Below are 10,708 nucleotides of genomic sequence, written 5' to 3'. Positions count from 1 at the left end.
GGGGGGGGGGGGGGGGGGGGGGGGGGGAAGAGGGAAAACTGGACATACCTCGCCTTTGAGCTTGATCTTTTCTTCGTCGCTGTAGGGGACGTACCACTTTGCTAGACGGGTTTTACCCCTTTGTTTATTGGTGTTAGTCTATCGAGTTTGCGACAATGGCTTTTTAGATATGTATATGTGTGTGTATGGTGTGGCGCATCTGCTATATGATGTTGCGACTTTGCGACACATGATGCGCTTGTATGTAGTAGAAGAGGAGGTAAGGGTACGTACTGTCGGTTCTGGATGAGAATGAATGACAACATGGCTGCGAATTATACTTTTGCGACAACAGCGAGGCGGGCCGTCTGAAAGTTGCCAAGTTGAAAACAATACACAGAAACTGTAAAGAGAACCAAACCGAACCGCGAGATCCGCCGTTGCTTTATTGAACTGCCCGGCACTAGAACCGCGTGGTATTGGATCTCACATGCGACGTAAATCGATTTTCGTACAAAGGATCGACGGGAAGGGAAAAGATGGTGTTTTGTAAATGATTAGATACGACGGATTATGGAATTGCTAGCGGTGATGTCGAAGTCCTGCTGTCGTCCCTCTGGGATGAGCCGCGTCCATACGAGCCGCCCAGGGGTGAGTGGGGCCCGAGCTTTCCTTTCCGTCGTCCATCGAGGTGCTCGTTCACAGCGGCAGTGGAGGCGGAATGGAGGGAACCCTGGCTGTTTTCCATCTGATGCGATCCGATAGGGGGCAATTCTTGGCACTTATAGGAGCTTATCGATAGCAGCTGCGCTATCCGCCCAGGCGCCGCGTCTTCACGTGTCGCAGTGCGACTGGAGTCGTTGTTTTGGCGCTTGGTTTCAGTGCGGTGTTGTTCCAGTTCGAATCCAATCTTTGTCAGGTTCGATCGATCGAACGGAAGCAAGGGAGTCGGGACCATTCACTGGGGACAAGTGTGAGGTCTTGGCAAGATTGACAAGGAAGGTCACATTGTAGCCACTGGGGTGGCGCCCCATTCTTTGGGCCGAACGCAGTGCACATGGCAAGCTGAAGCCGAGGACTACCGTTCGAGGGGACCCATTTTCAACTTTTAATGATTCAGTTCCCATCCTCCATCAGTCACGTCCATTGACTTGGACGCGAACAACAACTACTGCTGCTGCCCGGTGCATGCCGTTCGCTTCATTACATTAGCCCTTGTTTCTCTGTACATCTTGTATCCCCTTGCCAGTCCTCCGATCACGACGTCCACGACAAAAGAGTCCTCAAATCTTGGATGCGACCCGCGGGCTGTCACTCCCCTCCCGACCCGCCCAGGGCTCACTCTACAAGTCAAAATGACCGATAATAAGCGTGTGGCCAAGGACATCATGTCCGGGCTGCTACTAGCTGCTACCGTACGGGCTCTGCTAATCGCGATGCAATGCGCCCAAGACGATCTGCTGACACTTTACTCTCCAGACAATATCCGTATACTTCATCTTCCGTGACTACGTCGCCCCCCACGTCGCAAAGCTCATCGATCCCGACCGTGCTAAGCACGATCAAAACAGGCTGAAAGCTCAACAAAATCTGGCCAGGATACAAAAGTCACGAGACAAATCCAAGGTTGCCAACGACGAGTTCGCCGACGATGAGGTCCCCGGAGACTCACCCTCCAGCGTGCGGGTTGAGGACCTCGTTCTCAACGAGTACGAGAGCCAGGTAGCGCTGGAAGTAGTTGCGCCCGAGGACATCCCGGTTGGGTTCGACGATATCGGCGGTCTGGACGAGATTATCGAGGAGGTCAGGGAAGCTATCATTTACCCGCTCACGATGCCGCAGCTCTATTCGCATGGCGGCACGCTACTGTCCGCGCCTTCGGGCGTCTTGCTATATGGCCCTCCTGGTTGCGGAAAGACTATGCTGGCGAAAGCTGTGGCGCACGAGAGCGGCGCCTCGTTTATCAATCTGCATATCTCGACTCTTACAGAAAAGTGGTACGGCGACTCTAACAAGCTTGTTCGCGCAGTGTTCTCGCTTGCGCTAAAGCTGCAGCCGGCCATCATCTTCATTGATGAGATCGATGCCGTCTTGGGAACAAGGAGAAGCGGAGAGCATGAGGCTAGCGGCATGGTCAAAGCCGAGTAAGTGACCCTTTGCTCTACTTCAAAATGCGCCATGTGTAACCTTGGCCTTCCGGAGCTAACCTTAAAACCACAACAACAGGTTCATGACTCTCTGGGATGGTCTTACCTCTACCAACTCTCTCGGCCAACCCGCCAGAATTATGGTCCTTGGCGCAACCAACCGCATCAACGACATTGACGACGCCATTCTCCGCAGAATGCCCAAGAAGTTCCCCGTCCCGCTTCCAGGCAAGGACCAGCGCCGGCGTATCCTTGAGCTCGTCCTCGCCGATACAAAGCGCGACCCCGGATTTGATCTGGAGTACATTGCTATGGTAACGGAAGGCATGTCTGGAAGCGAGCTCAAAGAGGCCTGCCGTGATGCGGCCATGGTTCCCATGAGGGAGGCTATCCGGAACCAAAAGGCCGCAGGAAAGTCGATAAAGAAGCTGGATCCCAATACGGTGCGTGGTTTGCGCACGAATGATTTTTTTGGTCGCAAGGGTGGCGCGCCCAGTTTGGCGGCGGACAGCCGTCCCAGTTCCATCAGGCCAGAGGCGGCCATGAGCACGAGGGAGATCTATGAAGTCGAGACCGAGACCGAGGACATTTTGTCTTAATGTTTGGTTGTGGGCAGTACCCCCGAGAAATGGGAACTAAAGAAGAAACACAGTGCCAGCCAAGCAGGCAGCATTATTGCGGGATCAAAGGACAGCGAAGAAACTTTGGAAAGTATCACGAGCGTCATACGATCATTGCCAAAGACTTGCTAGGGCATTTGTTCTGACCAGGTAGAGGAATTGGAACAGTACACACTCCGAAACAGGAGGCGGAGGCGCAGTTTATCAAACCCATAGAACGCACCGTTTACTGGTAGCCTTACTTTGGTATCTCCAGCTTATCTTGGTTTCTGGAAGTCTTATGGAACATTCAAATCGGTCCTACCCGTGTGTGACCCAGGTCCCAATTTCTGCGTCCGACCTCTCTAGGAGGAATCGTGATCCGAGACTGTAAAGGGTTACCGAGGAAGTCCTGTCCGAGTCCTTCGAGTCCTATCTATACAGCCTCGTTTCCTCGTCATGTTCTTGTGCGGCAGAGGAAGCAGGGTGTTTAAGCCATTCGAGGCTGTGCAGACGCTGATGGTTGTTCGGCCTGGCTCTTGATTTGCCTGTTTGATTGCCTGACCGGTCTGTCTGAGGCTTCGGAGCCTGAACGTGACAACTGCCTGATCCCTCAGCAGTGCCCCGAAACCAAAATCGAGGCTGCAATATCAACATTTTTCGGTCAGCCCAACACAAAACAGCACATTTCCTTCAACACCGTTCACCGAATGAACGCAACCAATACACATCCCGAAGCACAAACTCCGTTTCGGTCTCCCGTTCTGTGTCCGAACTTCTGGATATCCGGCGAGCGGCTGGGGGCCAAGCACGTCATTCTCGAAGCCCCACATAATTAGTGAACAAATGGACCATTGTCTACATTCTGGCAGATAACCGGGTACCTCATGGGGAAGCGAGACGTGGCGGGCGGGCGGGGTACCTTGCCATCGTGGATCCCCCGGGTTGCGTCCTCAATGCGACACTGGGCTGAAGGTGGAGCCGTACGCAACGCCGATGGTCGGACAAGCAGGAAAAGGATGGCGAATTTAGTGAAGAGACAGTGTCCGGGAGTGTTGTTGGGATACCATTGCGAGAAATGAGTGGTATTTCAAGTTGAAAGTAAACAGAGTCTGGATGTTATCATCTGGTGTGGATATGATGATTTAGCTCTGCAAGTGGCCCAGATGTTTGGATGATTCAACTCGAGGAAAGCCGGACGAAAGTAACAAACCTAAAAGACGGCATGAAGCGGTCGACGAACCGAATTGGGTGGACGGCTACACTACAGCTGCTGCTGCTGCAAGGGACCAACCACAATTGTAGTGTAGCTCCAACTCTGTAGGTCCTCGGCACCAATGTACCGCTGGACGGCAACCGCGACAGAGGGTGACAACACCCCACCACCCCGAATGCCGTCCCCAGTTCATCCATCCACCCCCGCCGGACATCCAGTCCCGTCCACGCGAGTTGGCAACCACCAGTCATCGACACATCCATCCTCCATCCACAATCCACACCCTCACCGGGCACAAATCTTGGGGAACCAGGGGCCCCAATCTGGAACTTTAACTCGTCCAACCGGGGAGTCACTGGCACGATATTGCCCCGAAGGTCCACCGTTGCCCGTCTCGATCGGTTTCGTCTTATTATAACTGGCCCTGATTTCGCCATTTTCTTTTCTCTTCTTTTTCTCCTGCATGTTTATACTCGACCATCAATAATTTACATACTGAATTCCCTGATTCAACTCGGATTTGTATGACCCGTCCTTCCAAGAGACTTAACGTCCAGCTACCAACCGCAATTTGCCCCTCAATCCAGGCCCAGGTTCCACGTACTACCACCAGCATCTCCAGATCCACTACACTCCTCCGTTCTTCGCTCCCGTCGCCGCCGCATATCGCCTAGACCTGCCCAAATCAAAGACGTCGCGCTTTGACTCATCACACCATCGGCCTCTATCCGTTCCACCCATACTACCGGTACGCCAGCAGAAACAGCAGCACCGAAAAGCTATACAGAAGCGGTGACAGCTTCTACAACCTTCTCACCACCACACCACATCCTCACAACGACAAATATGTCGACTCCCAACAGTGACAGCCCGGCCGCGCAAGCCGCCAAGAAGGTCTTTTCTCGTCTAGACCTTGACGGCCACCATCTCCCGCCATCACCCGCACCCTCGAGCCCTCACAATGGCCGAAGATATGCCTTGGCCACCGAGCTCGTCTACACCGAGACCAAGGACCAGTATGGCGCCTCGAGCATCCCCATCTACCAGTCCGCTACCTTCAAGCAGTCGTCTTCCAACGGCGGCAGCGAGTACGATTACACTCGCTCCGGCAACCCGACCCGCACCCATCTCGAGCGCCACTTGGCCAAGATCATGAACGCGAACCGCTGCTTGTCCGTCAGTTCCGGCATGGGCGCTCTCGACGTCATCACCCGCCTGCTTAAGCCCGGCGACGAGGTCATCACCGGCGACGACCTGTACGGCGGTACCAACCGCCTTTTGACCTACCTCAAGAATAACCAGGGCGTCATCGTTCACCACGTCGACACCACCAACGTCGAAAGTGTGCGCCAGATCATCTCCCCCAAGACCGCCATGGTCCTGCTCGAGACCCCCACGAACCCTCTTATCAAGATCTGCGACATCCCCACGATTGCGCGCATCACGCACGAGGCTAACGAGAAGGCTGTGGTTGTCGTCGACAACACCATGCTCTCGCCTATGCTGTTCAACCCGCTTGACGTGGGCGCTGATATCGTCTACGAGTCCGGCACCAAGTACCTGTCGGGCCACCACGACATCATGGCGGGTGTCATTGCCGTCAACGACACCGAGTTGGGCGACAAAATGTACTTCACCATCAACGCCACCGGCTGCGGTCTCTCGCCCAACGACTCCTTCCTCCTCATGCGCGGTGTCAAGACTCTAGCCATCCGCATGGAGAAGCAGCAGGCCAACGCGCAGCGCATCGCCGAGTTCCTCGAGTCGCACGGTTTCAAGGTGCGCTACCCCGGTCTCAAGTCGCACCCGCAGTACGACTTGCACTGGTCGATGGCCCGCGGCGCTGGCGCCGTGCTGTCGTTTGAGACGGGCGATGTGGCGCTGAGCGAGCGCATTGTCGAGGCCGCGAGGCTCTGGGGCATCTCGGTCAGCTTTGGCTGCGTGAACTCGCTGATCAGCATGCCTTGCCGAATGAGCCATGCCTCCATTGACGCTAAGACGCGCGCCGAAAGGCAGATGCCCGAGGATATCATTCGCCTGTGCGTGGGTATTGAGGATGCCGATGATTTGATTGATGATTTGTCGCGTGCTGTAAGTTTACCTACCTGGATGGTTTTCTTATCTGAATTGAGACTAACCCAATACGTATACAGCTTGTCCAAGCCGGTGCCGTTACTCTCACGGTAGATGGGTTCCACGCTAACACCGCGGAAGGTGCTGCTGCTGCTGCTGCTGCTGGGTCAGAGGCGGCCGAGACCACCACCACTGCTGCTCCTTCTCTTTAAGCAGAGAAAGAAAAAGAGAGAGAAAAAGAAAGAGAGAAAAAAATCAAAAACAAACAGAAGGAGAAAGAGAACGTTTTATACCACTTTTGTTGTTGTTACTTCTACCGCATGTCATGAGTGTTCCTTAGACAGCAGATATGAGATGAAGAAAAGAAGGAACGATCTTTTGAGTTACTACTGTATTTGTACCAGGGACAGGATGTTATGTGTGTTACATTTTTATACCAGATGAAAGGCGCTATGGAACGGGTTTCATATTGGTCGAATGAATGGGCTGGTCGGATCGGCTTGATAGGTGTCACAGAATCGGAGTCGGGTTGAGATGATATGCAATGATAAGATGACAGGATGGACAGCCGTCATCTGAAGATGATATTCAAGATCATGATAACGACCTCCATCGATCAAAGGTCATTTGTGATAAGCGTGTTTATATTGTCGATCTACCGGTATTTTCCATATCTGATAAGAAAACACTGGCTGGAAAGGCTCGTTCATATATACCTGATGAGTGTAAGCAGAAGGAAAATACAACTAACAAGTATGAACGTAAAGAATCGCATGCCGGAGTCCGGCCGGCAATCGGGGATGCACTGGGTTGAAATGAGAGGAATTGAAGTGTGAATGGTAACCATTGAACTAATTCATCCGGGTAGAGCACAATCCAATAACTTCTTGAACTCTCCTCTACTCTCCTCTACTTTGCCCACAACCAACAACAGTAAACTCAGTCAGCCACCCAAGATCTCGCTAAATTTAAAAATTCAACAACTTCCCCTAACATATTGGTGAGAAACCCCCTATTCCTGCATGGACACACACACAAACAAAGCTCAAGGAGTGCCATTCCTGCGAGCCGCCGCCGCCCTTTGGCCTCTAACGAATTCACGTTTCGTTTAGGTACATAATTGTAACACGTAAAAGTCATTTCACAGCCATGCGAGTGACATGTTGCTCGAGAAAAGTGCATGATGAGCCTGGCTGACAAGATAACGAAGGTGAAGAAGGGTAAAAAATGGGTGGACTAGACTAGACTAGTGAGCTGAACCGGAACCGAACAGGAAGGCCCGAGAGGGGTAAGGATGGGCCGGAATGGGGAGATTTCGTGGATAGCTGGTGTCGGGAGTAAAAATTTTCAAACCGAGCTTGGGCTGGCTAAAAGAAAAGGGGAGGGCAATGAGGAAGATGATCTTTGCGGGAGGGAGGAAGTCCCTAGGTAAGAGAGAAAGCCATTCATTGTATGATAGCAGGAACGTAGGGGAAAATGCAGCACCAAGATGTCGATGAATATCAAGCCATGGGATTTATTCCGGCATTGGAACAAGTAGAAAGAGCTGGTAGTGTATAGCTCAGCTGGGCTGGCTTGGTATAACCAAAGTGGTGAGATATGGACACTCCCCCGAATTACCGGGTATGGCAAGAGTGTATGGCATCTGTTTGAACTTAGAGGAACTGCGAGAGACTGAATATGAAAGTCATTGACACATCGGCATCCTTATTGAAAGAGGTTTGCGAGCCAAAGACCCAGGGTATATAGAGAGCAGGGTGATTCAATTCATCAAGGACATGGTACAATGGGAGAAAACGTAACTACACCAGGTGAAATAAAGGGGGTGAATAACAAATATGTGGAAACAAAGAGTCCCATCCCAACAACGCTGCCCCTGGAACAACAATAACAAGAAGGAGAAAACACCATAACCGCCCGGGGGTATCATTTAGACAAGGAAGCTGCGTTCAGCTCAGTGCTCATACACTTCGTGGTCGGACATCCATTCTCTCGGCCCGGTTCAGCCCACCTCAACTTCAACTCCCTTCCCGAGTCTTTTCTCGGTATGTAACACATAGGTACCTCGCTCCGTTGTCGTACACATATGAGGCTTGTTGCCACCGCCATGCTGCCTGCCACGGCAGGCGTGGCAGGCCTGCCGTGTCATGGCACAGTCAGAGCTGGCATGGCACCTCACGGCTGCGGTAACAAAAACAGGAAGAAGGAAAAATTCACCAAATCGAGAAAAAGCAACATTCCCTCGTACGCCCTTTGTCCCACAAGCAACGCGATTAAACTCCCCTTCACCGCCTTGACAGCCTTTGTCCCCTCATCCCTTCCTCGCTTTCCCCGTCATGTTCTCCGCTCAGATTTGTCGGATTCCTCTCCGCAATTCCTGCAAGTGAATGCCCGAGACGATATCCTTGGTGATACATGCTGTGCGTGCTCCTGCTGCTGTTGGTGCCGGTCCTTCCTGTGTTTGCTACGAGCCTACACAGCCAGGAGAGATGCCAGGGAATTGTGGAAAGCCAGCAGGGAGCCCCCCGATCTTGACACGAGGGTGAAGACTCGAGATCCCCCCTTTCATTGTTCACCATTTCCCTTACCCTTACCCTCTTGTTAGCCGCCCGTAACACCGAGTCGTTTGTCCAGCCCTGATTGTCAGTTAGAGCACCAGCGAGTTTCCGAACTTTCCTCCTCTTCCCTGTCTTCTCTTCTGCTCTCCCTTCCTCTTCCCACTCCCTTTCTCTGAAGGTCAAAACCACCCTGAATGTATGGTACTTTGTGTATCCAATTCCTGTTGAGCTGAAAAGCAAGCGAGGGAATCAGTAATCAGAAGCAAACAATGATACTGTAAGATAGCCGGGATAAAGGTTAGTATGATCAGGGCACTCAATAGGAGTCAAAACGTCGAGGGCCTGCGCAATAGGTAAATGTCAGTTGCTGTAAGGTAACTTACCGGACAAATCCCCCTACCCAATCAACCTTCCGCCCGTCATCCCGTCTGGTCTCTATGTGCTACCACCGCCGCTTTCCTTGGACTGTCCAATAAGCGTCTCGGTGATAGGCAAATTGCTCCGATTTCGCTCCTCCTGCCAGCGAACCAGCATGGGGTTAACAGTGGTACTTGTGTCAGGGGTGGTGCTGTGACTGTGCTGTCCGTTGTTATGACTGACGGGTGACGATTTAGTCCGGTTTTGCTGTTGTTGGGAGGAGGAGAAGCTACATAGAGAATTGGTGGTGAGGCCCTGAATAACACACACACTCAAACTTGCCCCTTTGCCTTTCCATCTCTACCCTTATTACAGAAGAACACATTCACATAAACAACCTTCCTCCCCTTTCACCTCGCAAAAGCAGAGGATGTGGTGGCACCAACCCTTGATGGTCAGTACCAGTAGCTGGTTGACAATTTTCTCTCACGCTGTGAGGCATGATTCTTTCCGCGGAAGCCGGTATTGCTCTGAGAGAGTGGGTGGATGGCTTTGTGGATTAGGTGACGGTGGTCGAAACCAAATGGCTGATCAGTGTGGTAGTTGCTAGGACAACCCCAGTGCTGCGGATGGCAGGAGAAATGCTCAAATTCCTCGGACGCTGTCTATCCGTTGTGATATACGCTGGTAGGTGCATTTGATAGCGAGATCATGAGCGGTGGGTTTTAAGCGTATTCTTAAATAAATGGAGGATTGTGATGAAACTTCTTCTGCTGGTGGCCAGCTTCTGACTTGCCCCTCTGATGGGGGACATTTCCGGCTTATATATCGGAAACAACAGAGATCTCGAAGGAACCAAGACTCTTCAGCATGTTGAGATTATGAAGTCTCGTCATTGCTGAGATGATGCCCTGTACGGCCAACGGCTATCAATGAGCATCAATCAACAGGCTTGGGGCTGGTGGGTGATGAGCAATGCAGACATGGCGCCTGATTCGGATCCAAGCTTTACCGGTAATCTAGCATGCATGTATTCTTCGTACCTATGGTCACGCGGTCAGTCATCATGTACAGAAAGACGAAGAAGATGAGAAAGATCATGATCAAACCCAAGGCCTATCACAGAAAGCCCCAACCACACTTGGTCAAGGTACATGTCGAGTCGATACACCTCGCTTTCAAGGGAATCTTGTCCATGAGCCCCAGGCCCGGCCTAATATGCAGATTGTCCATTAGCCGGGGTTATGCTGGGAACCTTGCCGATAAGGAGGATTCCTCTGTAGCAGAGTACTATCTCATTCGAGTCCCTCTACCAGGCTGTAGACTGTTGACCTCCGCAGTAGTTGTCATCCCCTCTATCTACTGCGTTTTGGTGTGGGTACGCGACAGTAAGTAGTTAGCCGTCACATACAGCTTCAAGATGAGAAGACCAGATAATGAAGCATTGAAAGAAGGCCACCTACCTGTGGGTTCCGCAGTGTAAAAGTATCAGGGACAGATTCTCATCACTTCATTCTCTTCTTTACATCACCCCACGCTTCACCTGCAGGCTCAGCGTTAGATACCACATGTGTGACCCAGGAAGCTGGAAATTTGTGGGTGAATCCTACATCGCCGTCTTGGTAGTGCTTCGAGCAGCGCTGTGCTCTACAGGTAATAGAAAAGGTACCGGTTCCTCTGCTAATAGAGACCTTCAAGGATACAGGTTTGTTGTATCCTCGTAGCTTGATGCTTCCCTAGGCAGGGTATCCTGCTCTCACCTAGAGCGCCTCGTGTCAT

At 52.0% G+C, this 10,708-nt stretch overlaps 3 protein-coding genes across 3 annotated transcripts in view; 2 read left to right on the top strand and 1 right to left on the bottom strand.

The window, feature by feature from the left end:
• Nucleotides 1–514, bottom strand: part of NEUTE1DRAFT_79644 (clathrin assembly protein 2 small chain) — a gene marked incomplete at both ends in the record, with an annotated part of 2,260 nt that extends 1,746 nt beyond the window's left edge. Inside the window, 2 exons of the mRNA XM_009851414.1 lie at nucleotides 49–118; nucleotides 274–514. Of these exons, the coding sequence (XP_009849716.1) occupies nucleotides 49–118; nucleotides 274–305 (102 nt within the window). The remainder of the gene's footprint in view (nucleotides 1–48; nucleotides 119–273) is intronic.
• A 637-nt stretch (nucleotides 515–1,151) lies between these two features.
• On the top strand, nucleotides 1,152–3,027 carry NEUTE1DRAFT_60959 (ATPase family AAA domain-containing protein 1; the record flags this gene model as incomplete). The annotated part of the gene is made up of 3 exons (XM_009851413.1): nucleotides 1,152–1,394; nucleotides 1,459–2,123; nucleotides 2,206–3,027. 3 exons carry the CDS (start codon nucleotides 1,335–1,337, stop codon nucleotides 2,723–2,725), a joined length of 1,245 nt encoding a protein of 414 aa, XP_009849715.1.
• Nucleotides 3,028–4,422: 1,395 nt separating this feature from the next.
• NEUTE1DRAFT_60956 (cystathionine beta-lyase) lies at nucleotides 4,423–6,260 on the top strand (the record flags this gene model as incomplete). Its single annotated transcript, XM_009851412.1, has 2 exons — nucleotides 4,423–6,032; nucleotides 6,095–6,260. 2 exons carry the CDS (start codon nucleotides 4,788–4,790, stop codon nucleotides 6,224–6,226), a joined length of 1,377 nt encoding a protein of 458 aa, XP_009849714.1.
• Nucleotides 6,261–10,708: the final 4,448 nt, after the last annotated feature.

This window comes from Neurospora tetrasperma, assembly GCF_000213175.1.
Source record: "Neurospora tetrasperma FGSC 2508 unplaced genomic scaffold NEUTE1scaffold_2, whole genome shotgun sequence".
NCBI classification, from domain to species: domain Eukaryota; kingdom Fungi; phylum Ascomycota; class Sordariomycetes; order Sordariales; family Sordariaceae; genus Neurospora; species Neurospora tetrasperma.
The sequence above is the reverse complement of the archived record's forward strand: the minus strand, read 5'-3'. Positions and strand labels throughout refer to the sequence as shown.